The 24,786-nt window shown below is 33.7% G+C and overlaps 2 protein-coding genes across 3 annotated transcripts in view; both read right to left on the reverse strand.

The window, feature by feature from the left end:
• Positions 1-24,786, reverse strand: part of LOC126693686 (receptor-like protein 7) — a 98,106-nt gene that overhangs the window by 965 nt on the left and 72,355 nt on the right. Inside the window, exons 3-5 of one of the 2 annotated variants that reach the window (XM_050389806.1) lie at positions 1,272-2,417; positions 1,084-1,114; positions 906-987 (exon numbers count right to left, since the gene is read on the reverse strand). In XM_050389806.1, the coding sequence (XP_050245763.1) occupies positions 1,639-2,417 (779 nt within the window). In that variant the 3' untranslated portion in view covers positions 906-987; positions 1,084-1,114; positions 1,272-1,638. Of the gene's footprint in view, positions 1-905; positions 994-1,083; positions 1,115-1,271; positions 2,418-24,786 lie in introns of both variants that reach the window. The other variant, XM_050389805.1, reaches the window with a different exon arrangement.
• LOC126693689 (receptor-like protein 9DC1) lies at positions 2,414-4,668 on the reverse strand. Its single transcript, XM_050389815.1, has 2 exons — positions 3,582-4,668; positions 2,414-3,488 (listed from the first exon to the last, which is right to left on the reverse strand). The coding sequence occupies exons 1-2, from the start codon at positions 4,579-4,581 to the stop codon at positions 2,917-2,919; spliced, it is 1,572 nt and encodes a 523-aa protein (XP_050245772.1). The 5' UTR covers positions 4,582-4,668; the 3' UTR covers positions 2,414-2,916.

Raw genomic sequence — 24,786 nt, forward strand, 5'->3', positions numbered from 1 at the left:
CTTTTACCTAAAGTCACAAAGAAAAAGTGAGCTTTTTGGTAGGGTTTTCTGGTGAGTTGTGTTATGATTTTGGATTGAGTTCCACCTATAACATGTTGTTATCAGATTAGAGGGATGTCTAGAAATGAAAGGCTTCCCATGCGAACAGCCTATTGCTGAATGCACACTTTCATTCTAGATTGTTTCGATATGTAAAAACTAAGCAAGCAAATATAATCAAGGTCCTCAAGGAAAATCGTAGATATTTGTAACTTTTTTTTTTTAATGAACAAAACCATACAAATGGCAAACTCTAGGAGCTAAATGCTGCAACATCTAACAACAAAAACAGAGCAAGCAGGAAACTAAATAGAAGCTGCAACTAACCTTACAAAGAATCAAACCAAAAGTCTAAAACCCTCAATTACGCCTATCATCAAAATCAAAGAAATGCCCTCCCCCCCAATTACAACTTGACTATTCACTAACAAAAAATTCACTTTGCAACCTCAAACCAATCCTTAATCTCTCCTCAGACTTTACACTTGGTACCAGGTATATACCTGGGATTTTATTAGACACCATGACTTAACTGTCATAGCCTCTTTGAGAAATGATACTTTTTTTTTTTTTTTTTTTTGATAAATTTGAGAAATGATACTTGTTAGAATATGATTAAATGATTAAATTGACCATTTTCTAACAACTTAAACTTTTGGGAAAATTGTTATTTTAACATGGTTATATATTACGATACAATCTCAATATCATCCTGAATCTTCAACCAAGTTGAATTCTCACATTTCTTCTTTTTTTAATTAAAAAGTAATAATATTCACATTCAGCATAAATAACATATGTTAAACATTAAGAAATGCATTCACCAAAGAATCAAAAAATGGACACAAAAAAGACAGATATAGGACCTTTGTGTTAGCCATAGAGGTCTTGATCTGTTCAAGAGCACAAAGGTTATTGATATGTTTTGAAACATTAAAGGCAACAACCCTGAAACTTATTGAGCAAAAAAATCAATTCAATAAAAGACAAATATTATAATAACAAAAAACCAAATTGCAAGGTGGAAAGAGATCTTGGGCTTACCAATTACTTCAACAGCAACAATGCCAACCAGCTGCATTAAAACAAGCAAATCAAAACCCTTATTTTGTAAATAATAATTATAAAGCCCAGCATCTTGATTTTCCTTTGAATGAGCCTTTGAATTTAGAAAAAAACAGATAAGAAAGTGACAAAGGTACCCAAAGATGAAACTAAAGAGGGAGGCATACCTTAGCAAAGAATGGTGTCCTGTGTCTTTGGGGACCATGAAAGAAGTTGATATTCTCAAAAATAACAATTCCGTGTTGTCTCCATTGTTTAAAAAACGAAGAAGAAAGTGAATAAGGATGATGATGAAGTGAATGTTTAGAGAGGCTTCTTTTTTAGCCTAATCCTGCCATATGGACAGGGCTGAAGGAGAGCTCCGCTTTCTACTAGGATTTGCCATTTGTGTCAAATTCGGAGTTAAAATAGTACAACATGCCTTTGAAACCTTCTTGAAAAACTCTAGCAAAACCACCCATAAATTGTTTTGACTGGTTATTTTTTCCACCGTGTCTTTGGACATTCTTCTTCAACCTTCTGAGCATGATATGTTTACTCTAACTTGACCATCCTCACAATCCACTTTGGTTTTCCAATTTTAAACATAAGATATCCCATCAACATTCCAAATATCATTCCACATCCATAACCCATCGATATAGCTTGCCAACTAAACCCATTTTCAGGTTCTAAATTGTCTTTTTGTTGTAAGGTCAATGGTGGTGGTTTCTTTGCCGCATGACTATTGCACTTTCTTGACAATGGAAATCCACATAATCCCAAGTTTTCAGTGTATGAATCATTAGCAAATGTATTGAATTGCTTTCCTGAAGGTATGGGTCCTGTAAGTTGATTATGTGACAACTTTAAAACTTCAAGCCATGGTAGATCTGCCAATTGTCTAGGAATCTCCCCGTTAAGTTTGTTGAAAGAGAGGTCTAACCATTCAAGATTGCTCAAATTTCCAAATGATGATGGAATATGACCTGTAAGGTTATTGTGAGAAAAGTTGAGCCCCTTGAGTGATTTTAGCCTCCCAATTATCTTTGGCATCTCCCCGCTGAAACTATTGTTTGAAAAATCAATGGTCGTGAAGACAGTTTGGATTCTCACCAACTCAATATACGACCCTTTAATTGTCACATTCAAAGAATCCTGATAATACTCCTCTCCCATATATTTCAACGCAACTTTTCCTTCATCCACATTTGTCATAGCTTTCAAATATTTGAAATATTCTCTTGGCAAAGACCCATTAAACTCATTGTTAGAGATGTCTAGGATTCGCAAATTTGGGAAAAGAAATTTGGTCTTAGGATTGCCTATATGACCTTGAAATTTGTTGGATCTTATGACAAGAACTTGTAATTTTAAAAGACTTCCTAACCAATAAGGGAAGGTTCCATTTATCTTATTACTTCCAAGATCTAGAACTTCCAAGTTTCTACAATTTGCCAAAGATCTTGGCAATGGCCCTTCCAATTGATTGCCATTAAGGTTAATATTTCTAAAATTATTTCTCTTGGAAAATGTTGCAGGGATGGTACCATGAAGCCTATTCATTCGCAAATCCAACACTGAGAGGACATTAGAATGTACCAAACACTTAGGAACCGCGCCACTTAAGTTGTTATGGGACAAGTCTAAAACATAAAGGGAACTTGCATTGCAAATTAAAGAAGGGATTTCTCCAGTTAATTTGTTATTGGAGACAAAGATATATCGTAGACTAAGAAAACTTAGAGTGGGAAATGGTCCTTGAAGCAAGTTGTCATGAAGATCAAGAAAATATAATGAATTCCTCCCCATATCCCCCAACCATTTTGGAACTTAACCATAAATTCTATTCTTGGAAAGGTCTAAGAATTGTAATGTTGCTGCTATTTTTAAGAATATTGGGAATTCACTAATGTTGCAAGAAGACAAGATCAAACTGCTAAGTTTGGGCAGGGTATAGGTGACATTATTGTTGATGCTAACTAAGTTATTTGACAAATCAAGATAGTCGAGATTTTTGAGCTTTGAAAACATATCTAACTCTAACATGGTAATAAAGTTATTTGATGTGAGAGATAGATAAGTAAGGTTAACAAATCTAGATATTGACCTTGGTATAAAACCCTGTAGCTTATTATAACCCAAATCAAGATGCTCTAATGAATTGGACTTAAATTCACCAATCTCACCAATGAATTGATTACCATCAAGATTTAATGTCACCAAAGAGGGTAAATTGAACAACCAAGATGGCAGCGTCCCATTTAGGAAATTTGAACTTAAGTAGAGATCTTTTAGATTCAAAAGCCCACTTTCGTGATTAGGAAGGGGACCAATAAGTTGATTGTTGTCAAGGTATAAACTTGAGAGATTGGGCAAGTGAAATAGTGACAACGGCAGCAAACCTGTTGAAATATTCATCAATAATTAAAAAAAAATTGTTAGTTCATGCATATGCCAAAGACAACTAAAATTTAAAAGTGAAAATTGAATCTCACCACTAAAATTATTATATGATAGATCCAAAATAGTAAGTTTTGTAAGGTTCCCAAGTGATGTTGAAATTGACCCAGTCAAATTGCAATTAGCGAGATTCAAATGCTCCAAGGACTTCATATTGCCGATAAAATCAAGTAATTCTCTTGAAAATCTTATCCAAGAAAGATCTAAGAACTTTAGGGAAATACTGCTCCAATTATGCTTTGGAAAAGAACCCAAATCAAGATTGTCATTGAACCCTAGATCAAGGGTTTGTATACTGGGAAGGTAGAGGAAGTTATTTTCGAGTTTTCCCTGCAAGTAACAGTGATGGAGACTAAGAGTTGTTAAAGAGGAGGATAGATTCATCAAGGAATTAGGTCTGATTGAGGACATATCTGACCAATCCAGAAGAAGTTCCCTTAACTGAGTAAGGTTATGAATGACTCTTTTCCATACTGGTGTTTCAATTAAAAGCTCATCGTTGAGTGAAAGATCAAGTGAAACCAGCGAAGACAAATGAGAGATTTCGTTCGGGATTTTGCCAGAAAAACAGGAATAAGAAAGGTTAAGATGAGTCAAAGTCTTAAACTTGCCAAACTCAGGCGAAATTAGGGATTCATTGAAGCAATTGCCAGCGAGATTCAAGGTCCTGAGATGGGGAAGAAAGAAGAGGGTACTGTTGGAATGAATGGGGCCATTGAGCCAACTGCAACTGAGGTCGAGGCCAATAACATGGCGTGTGGTTTGGTCACACTCGACCCCATCCCAACTACAGCATTCCTTATCTTCCTTCCAAGAGGCTGTCTTTGGATATGAATTATCACACATCTGAATTCTAGATGCGTAATAAGAAGGAGAAGCGGATCTGTGAAGAGAAAGAGAGCTATTAAAATGGAGTAAAGCAGAGCATGGTGAGATTGATGACAAGGACGAGGAAAAAGACGATGGAAGATGAAAGAGAAAGGAGAGTAGAACTACAAGACAGAACAATTGATACTTCCAACCTAAACACCCCATTTGAATTTGATACCCAAAAAGAGAAAAGAGAAGGCAAAAGCAAAGCACTGTAAATATATCTGATGTTGTGAGCGAGGTGAGGGATGGGATGGGATGAATATAAAATGAAGATTTTACGAACTTCCAAGTCAATTGAAGTCTTTAAACGCAGTTACATAAAAAATTAAAATAAAATAAAATACTTTTAACACAGTTGACTTGACCATGAGAGTTGTTGGATTAGAGTCTCCAACACGCATGTGATCACTGATCACACCCACCACTTGGATAGGAGCGTCCAAGAACAGTCAGTCAAGCTGACACAAATTACTGGAATTTATATTTCTTTTAATAACAAGTAATCCCCTTTTTCCTGCGTAGCAAAAAAATTGCACAACTCTTCATTACTATTTTTTTTTTTTTTTTTCTTGAGAAGGAACTCTTCATTATTAGTTGGATAGAAGTGATTCTCATGTATATGATGGTCATGACTCATGATATAAAGCATATTAATGTCATGTCAGTGTGCAATGTCTACTACGATGAAGTCCTCACATTTTGATAACTTCCACAAATCATTGTTGAAACGGTCCAAACGACAAATCCCCACTATTTATAATTATATGGTTTTGATCCGGTCCAATCTGGTTAATTGTGAACCGTTCACTGAAACGGTTCTTTTACCAGCATATGTAAATAAGTCAGTGAACCGTATGAATCGCGGTTGAACCGCCCTATTTAAAAACTGTAAACGATTCTCCAGTTCAGATCAGAACTTAAAAAAGCAAAAAAAAATAAAAAACCTTGTTAATTACAGTACCTATTATCGCCATTGTTAAGAAAATCCCAAATGGCAAAAGAAGACTCAATAATCTTTTCCAAAAAAAAAAAAAAAAAAATCCTTTTACAAGATCCCTCCAAATAGAAAAAGAAAAAACTAAAATTTGCTCTTACACAGCCGTAGTGTCCAGAGTGTAATAACTCAAAAGTTTGCCTCCACGTACAAGTCGTTCGACACCAGTCACAGCTTCAGTCCTTGTCTTCTGCAGCCTCCCGTCGACGACCAGTGAGCAATGGCGCTGGGATCTCTATTTCTCTGACTGTTCTTGTTTTTTTGCTGAGAACTCTCATTTCATTCAGTCATTTGTTTGTTGAAGACTTGAAGCCTATCTATCTATTTGGTAAAAGTAGTTTCCACTTTCTAGCTTAGGAAATGACGCCGGCCACTTTGTGTACCACACTCCATCAAAGACCACAAAAAATTAGATTTCCCTTAATATTTGTTATATATATATATATATACTTTTTTTTTTTGAAAAACAATATTTGTTATATTTAATTATCAGTTTTGTTGATATTTGTGTACCACGTCAGCTTTTTAATATTTTAGTAACATTTTATGTTAGATTTAAATTTGATAGCAATAGTTTATTATTTGTTTACTTCAATAGTAGTTTTGATAAATCAACTACATTTTTTTCGCAAAATAATTATTGGTTGATATTGTAATAATCATTTGATTGCACATTTATATATAGTGTAAAATATTATATATATTTATATAAAAATATATAATATTTATATATTTATTTGAAAGATGTTATATCTATAACATTTTTACAATATTTTTACAACAAATCACAGTGGTTAGTTATTATTCGTTCAAATTTGAAACTAATACTAAGTTACTTTTTTGCTCCAACAATAATAACTAGTAACAACCTGCCACTTACAATTTGTTGTAAAAATATTGTGAAAATGTTGTGAACATATTATTTCTCAATCAATTATGATATTGTTATATGTTTTGTTTATTATGTTTGCTAAGGATTTCATATTTTTTATTTATCTTATGAAAGTTATGATATAAAAAATATATTTGAAAGATAAAACTCTATATTTATTTGGACTATTTTAGTCTTCTTCTTTTTTTTCTTCATTTTTTACTAATTTAATATATTTATTTATATTTAAAATAAACATAAAATTAATTATGATGTCATTATGGTTCAATCTTGGTTTGACCTCGATCTAACCTTAAAAACCTTAAACCTCTCTATTTTACGATTCATTGAATGATCCAAGTTTCAAAATCTTGCTGTTTTGTTCAATTATTTAGGTGATTGATTTTTCTAGATAAACTTTGGCTTTGGAATTTTTTTTCTACTAATTAAGCAAAGTCACACTTAGAAAGCGTTAGTTGGTAAGTCATTTTATTTTTGTTAATATTATTGATTTAGATGTTGAACTATGAGGTTTTGTTAATTTTTTTTTAATTCTTAGAAAAAAAAACATTTTCAAATATTAAATATAAATAACTTAATTTAGAAAATCTAGTATATTGACTGTGTTTGGATTGCGCGTTTGCGCGTCCACGTTCACTATTTCTGCGTTTTCCTTTTTTTTCTTTTTTTTTTTTTCCAAGCCGCAGTTGTTGACCAGATTTTCCATGAACAGTGCTCAGATGCACTGTTCATGGACCCACAAATTACACTTTTTAGCAACTTTTTCATTAAAAATGGGTCCCACAGCACTATTTACACATTTAAAAATTATTTCGCTACAGTGTTTTCAGTTTCAGTTTTCAGTTTCAGCAAAAATAAGCTCAATCCAAACGGACCCATTGTATCAACTATACCTTATTAGAAAATAATCACTTCATTTTAAAAAGGATTTGGGGTTTGGCACTTATAAATCTTATTTACTATTTTCATTTTCACTTAACCAAAAAAATAAAAAAAAAGTACAAGGGCTTATTAAAATATGAAACCTTTTAAGCTTCTACTGCAATTGTCACCTCCTCACTTTACGAGTACAAGGTAGAAGGTGAGTTAAAGAACAACTAAAAGGGTGACGCCATTGAAACTTGGCCAAAATTGCTCCTACTATGCAGATACTTTTTCACTTAATTGCCTGGGAAGATTAAATACTATAATTATTACACAATAGCCCCTCCCCCCCTTTTCTCTTTTTATCAATGGTCAACAATATTCCAAGACATTGCAAAGTGATTGATATTGACCGCAGAGGCCAAAAGCATTTCTCAACCTTTATATGTTATCCAGTGGCTCTATTAAAGTCATCTTATAATATATGAGATAGTGGATACTATGTTTTCAAAAAATCTTTGCTAACAACATAACTAACATGAAACTTTATATCCCAACTATGTGTGATGGACTACACCAATCCTATTTCATAATTCATTTTTCGTTGAATCTTAAGCTCTGATATCACTTAAAACCAAAATGACCTACACTTTGTATCGGCTTGCTGCAGTTCCTTCCACTTGAATTGTTTTGACTACACTTTTGAGACAGTCTCAAAAGGCTTTTGCATATTATATTTCCATTTTCCTGTTAGGTGGTATGTGGTATTTTTTTTCAAGTATTATGCTAAACAAATTGCATTTCAGACTTTGACACCTGTACTTGTCTTCTCGTTTTAAAGGATCTTCCATGAACATTTTATGCTGAATGAGACTGTATTTACATGAATTACATGCAGAGGTTATTTGGCACAAATCAGATACTACCATGCTTATCAGTTTGTTACAAGGTGCACCAGAATACCAAAAAAAGTAAAAAATGATTTTACAATAATCAGATAATGGGCTATCAATTCAAACTATCAAATTGAACTGTTGCTGAATTGATAAGCTACAATGTTTCAAGCCACAACATCATTAGATGAGTGTGAATTGAAGGAAAAATTTGCTGATTGGCTCTGTTAGATTCATGGTTAAGTGATTAAATTCACCATTTCCTAACCGCTTAAACTTTTGGAAGAATCGGTAATTTAACATGGTATCAGAACAGGAGATCCTGAGTTCGATCTCTGGCTTTTCTCTACCTCCCATTTAAAATGTTAAATTCCCACTTATTGGACTCTTACTTATTAAGGGGAAGTTTAGGCTCACAAGTGAGGAGGAGTGTTAGATTTATGGTTAAATGATTAAATTCACTATCTCCTAACAGCTTAAACTTTTGGAAGAATCGGTAGTTTAACAGGCTCCACTATGCACACAAGGTTGTATGACGTACAATTCCTTCTACATGTAATAGAATTCAGTATAATCACAATGTTAGCTTGCTAATCAAGCTTCTATGCAAGAACAAAGCATATAGACAATTTAAAATCTTTCATTGTGGTACACCATAATGAAGAGATTGGAGAAATTGGGCTTCTCATATATTTTAATTTCCCAAAACATTATACTTAGAATGGATTTAACATTGCTAATGCAAGACATTGTTCATTATCGGCAATTAAATGGATTGAAGCTTTAAATTGAAATTAGAAAAATATTCTCACCTGCAGCATTTTAAAGAGAAAGAAATATCCCATTTTGCAACAATAATCTCCCAATAGCACCTTGTAATAGAGAAACAAAAAATAAATATATTCAAATTCATGTCATCATTTTTGCAAATATATAGATTTTACATTTCAGTCATATTATGACTACAACTTGCAAAGTTATGCACAGTCTAGGGTATTCTATTTTTCTATGCATTTGATTTTTTCTTGGGTCACATCCACTTGTAGCAAGTATAAATGTACCAAGTAAATTCCCTAACAGCCTAACACCATGTTCAGTTCACCCTCAAAGAGAAGAAATGAAAAGGCTAGTAAATTTTTGAACTACGTTTGATTTTAGTTATAACAGTCTAACACCATGTTCATTTCACCCTAAAAGAAAATAATTAGATGGTAATATGTAATATTCAATTGTCTCTCTCTCCTGCCCCCTGCTCTTTCTCGCTTTTAACTTCTTACCAATAGAGACCTTTAGACCTATTAGACAAGTATAACAGCTATCTAGTTGACTGAGTAAGAAGAAATTTAACCCAACTGGGCAGTATAGCCTTGTTTAAACAAACTACATTGGTGAGCATCTTTATCACAATGCAAGCATGGCAAACAAAATAAAATTTAATGCTTAATCATTTTTGTAATACATTGAAACCAAAATGCAAATCATTAAAAAATACTTATATAAGAATGGTGTAGCCACAAAAGGAGTGTAACATAAAACTACAATCCATTCCAGCATAATAAGCTAATTCAATACTAAGAAACAAGATACCATCAAAAAGCTTTGTTCATTCTTTTATTTTGCTGAGTTAATGTCTGTTACTCATTTAGAGCTCATCACCAACCTTGATTCATGAGGCCCTGCAAGAATTTAATAACTGTAAATGCATTCTTGTTTTTTGTAATTTAACACCAGAAGTTGAAAGTTAGTGTATTAACTACATAGAAAAAACCCTAAACCAATATTTCTGGTTTTTCAAAATGTACAAAATAAGTACTCCAAGGCTCCAACCCTTTACCAAATGAACATGTGCATCAAGGCAATGGGGAATATTCCAATGCTAGCAATTATATAGTAAGAGGATATCTCACTACTCAACAAAGGGCAATTGTAAAGAGAAGACACCGTGTTTCAAAATAAAATAATAGAATAGAAATATTGCATATTATTCATAGCAAACCAAAGAAAGCAAATACAATATGATATCAATTGTTCTTTACAACTAAAACAAAACATTTGAAAGTAAAGCAGAATCCAACCAGAATACCAAAAAACACTATTATGAGTTATCGTTTGTATCACCTATCAACATGATTTAGTAATACATCTATGGCTGTTAGTTAAGGTTGTTTTAAAAAATAAAAAATAAAAAAACATCCCTGAGTGATCAATCTGTCTTATTTTCAGGGTACTATCCCTTCCTCAACAATAATTTTCATTCATAACACCAATTTCCTCCTTTTGATAGTCACAACAATACGAGTGAGGGGAATTGAATCCTAGATGACTTTGTGGGAAATACCAATGTCCTCTTTCTTAAATTGCTTAAAAGAAACCTTTAACCATCCTCTACAAGATAACTTTGATCTAAAGAACAAACTAAGAACATTAGCACATTTAAGATTAAATAAATTTCAGCATTAAATGTCACAAAGAAAAAGTTAGCCTCTTGGTATGTTCTTTTGTGAGTTGTGTTAGGATTTTGGATTGAGTTCCACCTATGCCATGTTCGTATGGGATTAGAGGTTAGTCTAGTAATGAAAGGCTTCCCATGCGTACAGCCTATTGTTGCCTCTAAACCAGGAAATTTTAGATGGAAAATAAACAACCTAAATAGGGGAAAGTAAAAGAAACTAGATGCAAAAGTTAGCATCTCAATAACAAGAAAAATACATGCAAAAACCACAGGCTGAACAACTTCTTGCCAAGCAACAATAAAATTATCACAGGTCATATTGCTACAAACAAAAATAACTCTTATGAACCTAGGATTGCTTTGTTCATCAACATGTTTTCAATTAAAAAAATAAAAGGCTAAAAAGAAGCTTACTATCAATGAACTTCAATAATTTTCCCTTCCAAATAAGGTAATATATTATTAGTGAGCTACAATGGAGGCAAAACTTCGTGAATGCTTGCATAGAAAAACTATCAAACTCAATGAGTGCTTATATATCTTTACAAAAAACATTAGAACAAATGTTGTAACTTGAAGACAAATATAAACACTCAAAGCACTCACTGTAAGAATGACCTCATCAACAACTAGAAAACTAAAATATTCCATATAACAAAGAAGGGAAAAGGGAAAACCAATGGAAGGCATATGGTATGATAGATGGCACCTTCAGGTACCAATATTGCAAACTTATGGTCCTTGATGAGTATGGATGTGAACCTGCAACACCTAGACATACAAAGGTTTACGCATCATCCAAGGAGAAAATTGGTCTTGGCCAACAAGTTCAGGTGACATGGTGATTTGGAGCTCATACGTGACTCTTGATGATATAAATGCTTTTTTTGAGAATAAAAATAAAATAAAAGGGTCCATACATGCAATGTTCAACTAAATGCTAATTATGAACATAGCGAATTGGAAACCTGGAAAGGCAAGGAGGTCTACAAAGTACATAAACATGGAAAGCAATTAGACAGGTTGCCTATGGAGGATTGGTATGAGATCTTATTTAGTATGCTTAGTCTGTTGCAAAGTATTGTTATTTATACAGCTTGCTGGCTATTAGGAATAAGCTCCTCACTAGACAAAAATAAACATAATCAGGGTATCACTTGTCTTTCGAGTGTGATATTTCAAAGGTATTAGGTATGAGTTCAAATGTCGACCTGCAGGTATATGCACTTGGAACTATATTGGTTTAAGGGAGGAAAAAAATCAAAGGTAAGAGTTTATTAACAAAAAAAAAAAAATACTAGAATGATTTAAGCAACTGTAATATATCATGTTCCAAATGATTGGTTAAGAGAGCTTCGCAAAAATGGTAACAGAATGGTGGCATAAAACAAGATTCCCATGATAGCAATTTTATAATAATAAGATATCTAATTACTCAATAAAGGGCAATTGTAAATACAAGACAATGAGTTCCAAAAGAAAATTAGACAGTACTTTATCACAAAACTCATGTAAAAAAAGAACACAATTACAATATAACATCAACTATACTTTACAACCAAACAAAACATTTGAAAGTATAGCCAAAGACACCACAAAACACTTTATGAATTAATGTTTGTATCATCCATCAACATACTCTCATTAATACATCCCTAGCTGTTGTCTGTTAGCTAAGGGTATTTGAGAAAAAAATATATGTTCCTGAGTGTTCAATGTGACTTATTTGTAGTGTGCTGTCCCTTCCTCAACAATAATTGATCACTCATCTACTATTTTCACACATAACACCAATTTCCTCTTTATTAAATTACTTGAGACAAATTTTAAACATCCTCAAAAAGATAACTTTCACATAAAGAACAATCTAAGAACATTAGCACATTATAAGATGAAATAATTTTCAGCATTATACAGTACCAAGAAAGAGTTGTTAGCTTAGCTTCTTGGTATATTTTTTTGGGGAGTTGTGTTAGGATTTTGGATTGATTTCCATCTTTATCTCATTGGTGTAGTATGAAAAGATGTCTACAAGAAAAGGCTCCCCATGCCTATTGCTGCCTCTGAGTATGGTAGTTTTAAGTTGATGTCTTCTATTTTCTTAGTTTTCTCTTTATTGTTTCCACTTGTGTTAGCTTTTGCTTCTACTTAGAACAATTGTGTAATAGAAATGGAATCAACAAAACAATACATCTTAACATAACTGCGTTATTGGGACTAAAAAAATTAATGCAAATCATGCTAAGGAAAGATAACAAAATAGTGCCTAAAGAGGAGTATAAACTGGTCATTTCAATTCTTAATCACTCAAAGCAAGCAATACTTGCTGGAAGGCTGCTTTCTCAATGAACATTGCTTATGGGAATGTTTTACAGTAAGAAGATATGTATCTAAGGCAATAGAAGATTTAAAAATTTACAAGAAAAATTTTAGCATAAACAGATTACAGATCAAAGTTTTTTTTTTAATAGTAATCAGCTTTATTAATATGAAGAAAGAAAATAGAGTGATAACATCACAGTACACAGGAAGTGTACTAGCAGGGCATCAAACAAAAGAAAAGTACAGCAGTCAACTTAATCTAACAAACTTGAGAAGGAATGGCTACTCATAGAAGTGATCTATTCGTATAGAGTGAGCAGAATGATTCGCTTCACCACCACCACTAATCAAAGTTGACATAATGAGAAACTTTTTAAATGAATAATACAACAAGATCATTAAGAACAATTAGTATGAGTGTGATAGCATGAAGTTAAAAGCAGTCAACTGTCACCATAAAATTCCCAGCAAAGAAAAGTTTGAGCTCTTCTATGTATATGCATTGTAAATCATAAGTGGCAGGAAACATGAACTTCTCTAGATAAAAAAGCTTGCTAAAAGTTTATAACCAACACTGACCACTTGTTTTATTATAAAGGTAATAAATGATTCATTTTAAAGAAAAATTGAAATGAGGACAAAGAATTTTAAGTTTACAGGCTATGTACTCAACTATCCTTGATAAACTATTTATCCTAAAGAAAAAGATACTTAATTAAAGTAATCAATAATAAGAATATGTAGAGTAGTGCCATGTTGAGCAGTATATATTCATATCTTATATAAAGAACAAATGAATTAGTACAAAGAGATCAATTTAAAAAAACAGGCCTGAAATTCATCTTACCTATGCTCCTCAGTATGTGATTGCACCGTTAGCAGCTTTGTCAAGCAAAACTAGACTCTCAACATAAGCGTCAACAAAATTATAATTATATCCAATAAGCCTAAGATCCTTAATCTCTTGGGTCTTAAGATCCTGTGACATAAGGTGTCCTCCATTCATTTCCAAAACAATCCTGCCATTCCTGGTAAAACCTACTGCCTTTGGTATGTAGTTTGTTACAGCAAAGCCACCTTGATAAGTCATAGGTAAACTTAAAGCTTTGGTCCATGAGGAAACAACACCATAGTGTTTCATCACCCATATATTGAGATGAAAACTACTATAGTCTTCATGAAACAAGGCAATGGAATTCCCATATATGGAAACATAAGCACACAGAAAACCGTCATGGGTGTAAGGTGGAAGTTCTTCTGGCAGCAGTATCTCGCGGAAGACCTCATCCCCCAAATCAAACACCAAAACAAAATGATGTGCTTTGTTAACATTAACAGCCCTGAAAGCAACCCAATGCAGAGCCCCATTGAGAAACGCCCGCGGCTGACGAGGGCCTAAGGCGCATTGGGGAACCAAACCAGAGCTAAGCATTCTCCATTCACCAGTGGAGAGTGAGTGAATCTCAACCTCGGTTCTCGGGTTTGTGCAGGCAAAGGTCAAAAGCCTCACCACTTTATAATCATTAGTTGTGGGATCAAATCCAAAACCAATAGAGGCGTAGAAGTCAGCGTCAATGTGCGTAGCGCACCTGACATTGGGATGAGGAAGTTGGAGAAACTTTCTAACACATGGGTTCCACAGAAAAAACCTGTCAGTGTTGAAATCGAATATATCATCGGAAAGGCAGAGCAGGCCGTTGCAAGTACCCACCACACGGAATATATGACTACTGTGTTCAAACCTGGTGACTTCTTCAGTGAAACCATCATCATCATCTTCTTTATACAATAAGTAGACTTCTTTGTTGTTAGCTGTGGATTCAGGATTAACTGGTTGTGTGACCAATTTGAAGAGGAGGAGGTTGTGGTTGTTGTTGTTGTTGGTGTTGGTGTAGGAGTGGTGGAGATGGGTGGAAATGAAAGTGGAGTTTTGAATTAGAGAGTTCCAAGTTTTTGAGACTGAGGTGCAGATAATGATGGATTTGATAGGTAGGCTTAGGAAAACATGGGTTAGAATCTCATCAGGTAAAGAATCCCATCTCTCCTCGTTGTCTGACATTGCTGCTTTCACAGAGCAAAGGAGTGGAGAGTAGGCAAGAGGGACGAAGGCTGTGGACTGAACGTTTGGACTTCTTTTTAGAGTGTACAGTACATTTTAAAGAATCAGACAACGTTTGGACTTCTTTTTAAATAAATAAAAAAATTCGTGGAAAACGTGATTTGGATATTTTATGGATTTTTTTTTTCCAAAAAAAAAAAGCTAGTATATAAATAAATAAATTACATATATTATGCCACTCCCTGTTCTTACTCTCTTTCTTTGTATTCTTAACAAATAAATAAGAGTTGTGCTAGTGTCATAAAATAACACAATTTGTGTCACAATTCGTCCACGTGGCAGGTTATGAGTAGTAGAGAAGTGATAGTGGGTCCATGTAGAGTCACCTTTCTACCACTCACAATTCGTCATGTGGGCGAGTTGTGGCACAAGCATTATTCAATAAATAAATAAAGTTTAGATACAAATTAGTTGTAATTAATTGATACAATACTTACTTAAAAAGTTTAAATGACTACCTATTTTAAAAATCTAACTATTGGATTACATATTTTTTATGTTCTTAACAATCATGTCAAATTTTATTTCAATCAAATATTATTTACTATTTAATCCATGAACTTATTTTTTATGCATAATTTTATACTACAAATATTGAAATGTAAACATTTAATTAATGAGAAAACTATTGATATTTGATTTTCTAAAAATTTTATAAGTATGAAAGATATAAGAAGAAAATATAATTCAATAATAGATTTGTCAAAATTTACATTTTGTGGTAACAAGATATTGAATAGAGTTGTCCAAAAAAATATACTATACCAAAAGATTAATTTTTACATTTGGTACATTTTGGTCCGGCTAAAGAGTGTCCCAAGAGTTAAGACATTCCCTATTCTATTCTTATGTGTCATTGACATTAATGATCTGTTCTAGACTTTAAAAGGTCTCTCATCATTATAGATGATCCTCCCTTTCTCATCCTCATGGACTTAATCCATCTCAATTACGTCTAACAGCGTTGATAGTATGTTGTTCGTTGGCAGTTGGCATCAATTGTTTTATGTTTAAAAAGTAAAAACCTCACTTGCATGGAGTTCAAATGATAGCCTATTGGTGATGGCTTCCTTTGATTCAAAGCCCAATCCCCCTCCCTCATTATATGCCTATGTAAAAATAGAAAAAGAAAAAGCCTCTTTTGTATTACTTATCTTGGAAATTTTAGAAATAAAAATAGTAAAAAAAAAAAAAAAAAATTTACAAAGATCCTGAAAACTCCTCTTTTTTTCATTATGTATTTACGTTCAATCAAGCTTACCATCTTCCACCACATATTGAGGTACATAGAATTTTCAATATGTACATGTATCTCTTAAGCATTTCACAGTATTGTTCAGTTCTAGCATAACTTCAGAGGAGAGCACTATTGGTTGTAATCAATACGTTGTCATGAAAATACCCAGCTTCCTTTTCTTTCTTAATACACTTACCCTTATTATTACTAATTTCCTTTTGACTTCGATCCAATAACATCAGGTTTTTAATTCCATGCACTGAGTTAAAATGGAAAATCAGTAGAGATAGATATATTATATATATAATAAGGGTATCACTTGTGATATGTCCAAGGTACTATGGAACTAGACAGGTTTAAAAGGTAAAAAAATTCAAAGGTAAGTTTATTTCTAATGTTACTAGAATGGCTTAAGCAGCTGTAATATATCATGTTTGGACAAATGGAACAGGGGGTTTCATGAAAATGGTTACAAGAATTGTGGCATAAAACATCCTTGTGGCTTCAACCCCCCACCCTCCAAAAAAAAAAAAAAAAAAAAGATTTTAAGGCCAGCATAATTGGTGTTTCCAAACTCATTCACAGGAAATTAAAGAGAGGCAAAATAATATTTTTTAAAAAAATGAAATTAAATGGCATCAACAAAACAATACATCTAAGCATAACCATTTTATTGGGACAAAAAATTTTTACACAAATCATGCTAAGGAAGGAAAGATAACAAAATAGTTTCCGAAGAAGAGTACAAACAGTTCATCTTCAATTCCATCACCCAAAAGCAAGCAATACTTGCTAGAGACCCGCTTCTCAATGAACAGGGCCCAATGGGAATGTTTTCCAATAAGAAAATAGGAATATACGGCAATAGAAGATTTAAAAGGTACAAGCAAAATCTTTAGCATAAACATATAACAGTTGCCAGTCAACAAAATGAGAAACTTTTTAAATAAATAATACAAGGAGATCATGAAGAACATTTAGTATGAGTGTGAAAACATGAAGCTAAAAGAGGTTACCATAAAATTGCCAACAAAGAAAATTTTGAGCACATCTATCCAGGGGCGTAAACAGGATTTTTCGTTTGAAGGAGCCAAATTACATATTCATACATATATTTACACAGCTACATTTTTACCCCCTAACATTAAATTACCCTCTACTTTTTTTTCATTCAACATGTTTAGTCTAGATTAAGCATTGAAAAACAATTGGAAACTTAACAACAATAACAATAAAAGACTTCGTCCCAAATTGAAAATTAAATATAAAAATTATATGTGTGTGTGTCCAAGAGAAAATTGCTTTTTAAGTATTGTCACTCCCTAACATTACATATCCTCAGTGTAGGTTTTTTTTTTTTTTTTTTCATTTGATGCTTTGTGACTAACTAATTAAGTATTGACAAACAATTTGAAACTTAACAAAAATAGCAAAAAGACTTAGTCTCAAATAAAATAACTCTAAGAGAAATTTATTTTATTAAAAACTTACTATCTAAACTCAACAAACAAAACTTACCGATTAAGAGAGGAAAAAACTAAAAATTTGAAAGTAACAACTATTTATGTTACAAGGTGGATAGTTTGTTGTTCTTAACAACTATTTTTTGGAACCCAACAATTAGTTGTTCAATTCTTTTTTGCAGAGGCCAGCTCTTATTTTTTGGAGGGGCCAAATATTGATTTTAAGGTCTAATATTTTAAACAATTGCAAAATATACATACATTGCTAAGTGCAGCTCCACCCCTGCATCTATCTATACATTGTAAATCATAAGTGGCAGGAAACATGAACTGGGCTTGATAAATAAGCTTGCTCAAAGTAGATAACCAATACTGACCACCTCTTTCACTATATAAGTAGTAAATGATTATATTGAAGAAAATTTGAAATGAGGGCAGGCAAAATATTTTAAGTATACAATGCTATGTAGTCAACTATTGCCATAATATAATCGACAGTAACCACAGCCTAGATGAATTAATTTTTTTAAAGATAAAGCCACCTAAGTAAGTCAATCAATCAGGAAAAACAAAAAAAGAAAAAGAAGTTAATAGAACAGCTCCATATCAAACAGTATATATTCATACCTAATGTACGATATGATCAATGCCAAGTATATAGAAAGAACAAAATGAAAATCCATGAAATGCATTGGTAGCTTTATTTATTTATTTTTATTAGTGAGTTACACATGCACACAATGAGTGTTGAACCCATTACCCCACACTCCAACTAGCACTTCTAAGGGGAGGAAAAACCAGTTGAGCGGGAGCTCATTCGCAACCCACGGCCTCACCTTTTAGGTTCAGCCAAAGCTGAATTTCTAAAGAAAGGACAAGGCTTAACCCTAACACTAAAGATTCTTTCCTTCTTACAATAATTATCCATTAACACCTTAGAAAACAAAAAATTTGAATTGGAAATAACTCCCCAGAACCGCTTTGCTACCAAAACTTTTTTTAGATGAGCAGCTAAAATTCCAGTTTATTATATGAATTTTCCTGATCCTTACATCATGTCCTCAGAAAAGATTCCAAATCATTCTATCAATACAAATTGCATCATGCACTTTAACGCTTTGTTTGGTTAGGAAGGATTTGGGAAGAAAAGAAAAGAAAGGGAAGGAAAGGAAATAAAATCCTTTCTTTGGTTAGGAGGGATTGGTGTGAAGGAAAGGAAAATGAAGGAAACAAATTCCTCCATAGCCCACCACATTCTTTCCTCCCAAATTGGGAGGAAAATGAGAGAGTACTTATGGTGGGACCCATCAATAAGTTGTGTTTCCCTCCAATTTTCCCTTACAAACCAAACAAGGGAAAGGAAAAACTTTATCTTTTCTCTTCCCTCTCCTCTCTCCTCTCTTCCCCCCTTCCCCTTTCCCTTCCCTTCCTCCCCTTTTGCTTTACCAAACACAATGTAAAGCATGAAAAAGAGTAAAAAGGCAATGAGCTCATAACAGTTATGATTAGAAATTTTACTATCTTCCTGAGAGTGAGACAACAATTTTGCCTTCCATCACTGTGGCTTTTAAGCTACTTTGCAACTACAGATTTAAAAAGCTGTCATTTTCTGACCCATATCTAAGTTAGACCCAAATACTTACTAGGTCTATCAACTTTTTCCACTTTAAGAAGAGCTAACACAGGGTTACTCATTTAATAATACCTTGAAATTGTCCCTCCAATAAGGCCAGAGACAAGGATATATATATATATATATATATAAACAAACATGCACAAAGACTCACATTCACATATATCAGCAGTCTATTTGACTTCCAAATTTCATACTAATGTAAACTAAAGATTTATAGGGAAAAGAAAAGAAAGAAAGAAAGAAAGAAACTCTAACATCGAAATGAAAGACAGAAAGTCCCTTTATATTGTTAATGACATATTCATACATTTCCGACTGGCCTACTCAAATGATTTAGCAAGAGGCACAACTCTACTTATGCTTTTTGTCCCCCATAACGTAGGGAACCTTTCTAAAGAAGAGCCCACTGGACTTGCCTCTAACCGATAAAACCTACAAGCAACTGACCTCGCCCTCCAGAACCAATTGTTAGGTAATCCAGGGGCATTCACCCTTGACAAGCTAAGCAGTTTATACTGATGCTTTAAAAGCGTAATCTTCCAAATGGGAACCAATCAAGTGTTCAGACAAGCAAAGTAATCAGCATGTAAGCAGATTGTTAAACGTGTTATGTGTCCTATTTGGTCCCTTAGCAATTCAACTAATTAACATCAATTGAAATAAGTTATTTGCCACTAGCAACAAAACTTGTTAGTCCACCACATAGAAAAATCTAAGCCAAAGGACCAACAGAAATTGACACAAACTTATCACATCCATGAGGAAATTTAAGGATCCAGGATATAAGAGTCCTCATAAAAATCAGTTGAATTGCTTGAGCTGGCAACCATCACCCGAGCTTTATGAACCAAGTCTCAAATAAGGATAGTGAAATCCCAGTTTCTTTCTCAAGTCAATGAACAAACAAAAAATATCTCAGAGTTTTCAGTTGCCAATTCCCAAATTCCATAAAATGACGAAAACTTCGTCAAAATGGGCCTTGAGCCACTATTATTAGTAACAAAAATCCAGTTCAACTAAGGCCAAATGCTAGTCCACAATAGCTAAGTTTGTGGTAAGGAATGGCAAAACCAAACTAACATTATACTTAAGCAATAATTCACACCAAAGCCCTTGATGAGAACACTAGAAAAGGAACTTCCATAAACTTACGCGTCGACGGTGTTGGAAGTGCCCTCATTAGCAAGTATCATAAAATCAGAAAATTTAAGCAGTATATTATTCATAACTACTTACAAGATTTGAACAAATGTGCAAAATACAAACAGAATTTACAGTATTTATCAATTTACTGGTGTAGTTACCCTAGAATTACAAATGTTTGTCATAGACTATTTGCAGTTACCCTCGAGGCCATTGTAGCTAAAGTAAAGAGTAAATATTTTCTTACATCATGTAGACATTATCATCAATCTTGATCAATCTAGTTCTTATCGTCCTTTGTTCATAGTGTTACATAGAGTAACATAGAAATGGGGTTTTAGTTTTAAACTAGATTTTGTGAGAATCAAGTTATATTTCTTTGTAAGTATGGAAGTTTTAAGTGGATGTCTTCTATTTACCTGGTTTTTCTCTTTATTGTATCAACTAGCGCTGGCCTTTCGCTTCTAATTCACTCAATTGTGCAATAGAAAATACTAACTCATTCACAACAGATTGAGAGAGGGAAAAGGGAAAAAAAAAATCAGAGTGCAAAGGAGTCAACAAAACAATGCATCTAAACATAAGTACTATATTGGCACTAAAAAACCACAATGTAAGTCATGCGAAGGAAGGATAACAAAATAAATCTGGAAGAGGAGTATAAACTGGACATTTTTAATTCATATTTCTTAACCAACCAAGCAAGTAATACTGTGTAGTAAGCTGCTTATCAATAAACATGGTTCTATGGAAATGTTTTCAGTAAGTAGAAAAACATCTAAGGCAATAGAAGATTTAAAATGTACAAGCAAAACCTTTAGCATAAACCAATCAATGTTGACAAAATGAGAAACTTTTTAAATAAATAATACAAGGAGAGCATGAAGAACATTTATTATCAATATTAAAACATGAAGTTAAAAGAGGTTAGAATAAAATTGCCAGCAAAGAAACAGTTGAGCCTATCAATCTAAAATTGTAAATTATAAGTGGCAGGAAACTTGAACTTTGCTTGATAAATAAGATCGCTCAAAGTAGATAACCAACATTGACCACTTTCTTTTATAAGTAAGTAATAAACGATTATATTAAAGAAAATTTGAAATGAGGACAACAAACAATTTTTAGTATACATGCTATGTAGTCAACTTATCTATCCTAGATAAGCTATTTATCCTCAAGATAAAGCCACTTAATTAAGGTAATCAATCAGCGATAATAAGAATTTATAGAACAGTACCATACCGATATGCCAAATTTATATATATATATATATATATAAAAAGTGAATGATATGCATCTTACCTGTTTTCCTCAGTATGTTGAGTAGACTCTCAACATAAGAGTCAACGAAATAATACTCATATCCTAAAAGCCTAAGATCCTTAAACTTTTGGGTTTCAAGATCCAGTAACACAAGCTCCCCATCCATTTCCAACACAACCTTGCCATTCTTCGTAACGCCAACTGGCTTCGGTATGTGTTTTCTTGTAAGGCAAACAATTTCACTGATCATAGTTAAACTCAAAGCATTGGTCCACGAGGAAACAACACCATATTGTTTCATCACCCACATATTGAGACAGAGACTTTCATACTCCTGGTAAAACAAGGCAATGGAATTCCCATAAGCTGGAAGTTCTGGCAGCAGTATTTTGCGGAACACTTCATCCCCCATATCGAGCACCAAAATAAAAAGATGAGATTTTTAATCAGAATTTGTCTCGACGGCAACCCAATGCAGAGCCCCATTAACAATTGACTGAAATCAGCATCTGGGTCATCATCATTTTCGTTATGTATTGTGTAAACTTCTTTGTTGTTGTCATTTGTGATGAAATCATAAGTAAAAAAATCCACTTTTTTTTTGCCAACCTGAAGAAGAGGAGGTTTTTGCTTTTGTTATGGGTGTGGTGGAGACGGGTGGAAATGAAAGCTGGGTTTTAGATTTGGGATTTCCATGTTTTTGAGAATGAGGTACAGATTATTATGGATTTGATATGGGTTGAATTTCAGCAGGTAAGGATTCCCATCTCTCTTCGTTGTCTGACATTGATGCTTGCTTAGCTTTGGAAGAGAGAAAGCAAGAAGACGAAGGACTATGGACTGTGGACTGTGGAGGGTAGTATGTGAAGAGGAGCAAAGAATTTGGGCTTTTGGATATTTGGACGCCGCTAAACTTAAAACCCGGTCCACAGTGATGAGCATAAGGCCCACCTGAATGACCCATCCAAAAACAATGTTATAATTAAAATGTTTTTGAATATGAAATTTATAAGTTTTTCATTATAGAGTCCTTTGTTCATATGTGAATTTGCTTGATCTTTTTTGCAAGATATTTGGAATATATGGATCATAAGCATAGTTTTAAAAATCAGATTGGTCAATTCAATCAGAAATTAAACCCTAATCCAATACGATAAAAACCTTCAAAATCGGATAAATAAATAAAAAGATTAAAAATTAGACCTATTTCCAATTTTTTGATTGTTATGGTTTTTAAAACCATTGTCATAAGCCTTCATCAAGAATGAGCCTTATTGTTGGATTTTTAATTTTTTACTTCTACTTCTTGAGTCAATAACCCACCTTTTTATATCTTCTTTTGTTCAGTTTCATGGCTAGATAGCGAACAGCATGATATTCTATCATTTCAGTAAAAAAATAAATAAATAAATAAAGCAAAACAACATTATACAAGTTAGTGAGTTGTGTCTCCTCGGTCTCAACTTCAATTTTATTTAATGGAGAGGCTCTTGATCCGATTTACCCTTCCAGGGGGATAAGGCAAGGGGATCATTTGTCCCCGTATTTGTTTATTCTGTGCATGGACTACCTTGGGCAGTTGATAGAAGGAAAATGCCATGCAAATCTCTGGCAGCCAGTTAAGGCGTCCCAAAGTGGCCCTTCTTTCTCCCATCTTCTCTTTGTTGATGACATTTTGTTGTTTGCCAAAGCATATCACATTAACTGCTCTGCGATTAGGGACGTGCTTGATGAATTTTGTAATCTCTCTGGGCAATCTCTTAGTGAAACTAAGTCAAGAGTTTATTTTTCTCCAAATGTTGACAGAGACACTAGGGAGTCGTTGAGTGATATTCTTGGATTCGCATCCACTCCATCTCTTGGTAAATATTTGGCGTTTCCTTTGAAGCATTCTGGTAGGTCAACTCAGGCTTATAATTTTATTCTTGATAGAGTTAAGCAAAAGCTGTCTGGTTGGAAAGCGAGCATGTTGTCTTTGGCTGGTCGAACAGTCCTCATTCAAGCCTCATCGGCTACTATCCCTTCGTATGTTATGCAATGTTCTTATTTGCCTGGGAAAATATTGAATGGGATAGATAGGGTCAACCAAAACTTTCTTTGGGGGTCATCGGAGGAGAAACAGAAAATGCATTGGATTGGTTGGCAAAAGGTTACCAAACCAGAGGAAGGGGATCTTGGGCTCCAATCTGTCAAAGGAAGAAATCTTGCTCTCCTTGCGAAACTTAATTGGAGATTTCATATTGAAGAAGAAGCTTTGTGGGCTCAATTTTTAAGAAGAAAATACTATTCTGGTAGAAGAATGCGTGTTGCTAATCCCTATAAACTTCTTTGTTCTTCTATTTGGGCAACAATGAAAAAGGGGATGGATATTTTCAATAAGGGGAGTAGATGGTTGGTAGGCAGAGATAGTAATTTAAATGTGTGGCATAGCAATTGGTTGAACAAGGGTACTCTCCGAAGTTATATTTAAGGGCCACTTCCTCGGGAAGTTAATCAGTTGGTAGTTAAAGATTTCTTACGAGATACAGGTTGGGATTGGAATAGGCTATCTTTTGAGCTGCCAACAGATGTTAAGATGCTAATTCAAGCCACTCCTTTTGCGATGACAAGCAGGGGAAGGGATAAACTTGCGTGGGCTGATTCTCCTCAAGGTAATTTTAACTTGAAAAGTGCCTATAGTATTGCAATGGGGCATAGGGAGTGTGGGGATTTCAGTGTTGGTTGGATCTGGAAAGCAAATACCCTCCCTAGAATTAAAACTTTTCTGTGGATGTGTGCCCATAATAGTATTGGGGTTAAGAGTTGTCTAATGAAGAGAGGGGTCTGTGTAGAAGATTTGAGCCCCATTTGTCAAGAAGCTCCGGAATCAGTTCTTCATGCCCTTCGTGACTGTGCTTGGGTTAAGCTAGTGTGGGCTAAGTTGGGAATTACTGAAGCAAATCGGGTTTTTTTTGGGATAGTGGGCTGCTGGACTGGCTGCATTGGAATGGAAATCTTATGGACATGGGGGTTGTTACGAGTGTATCCATGAGGTTGCCGTGGAAAATTAGTTTCCCTTTTGCTGTTTGGAACATCTGGAAAACTAG

Source organism: Quercus robur, chromosome 7, assembly GCF_932294415.1.
Source record: "Quercus robur chromosome 7, dhQueRobu3.1, whole genome shotgun sequence".
NCBI lineage: Eukaryota > Viridiplantae > Streptophyta > Magnoliopsida > Fagales > Fagaceae > Quercus > Quercus robur.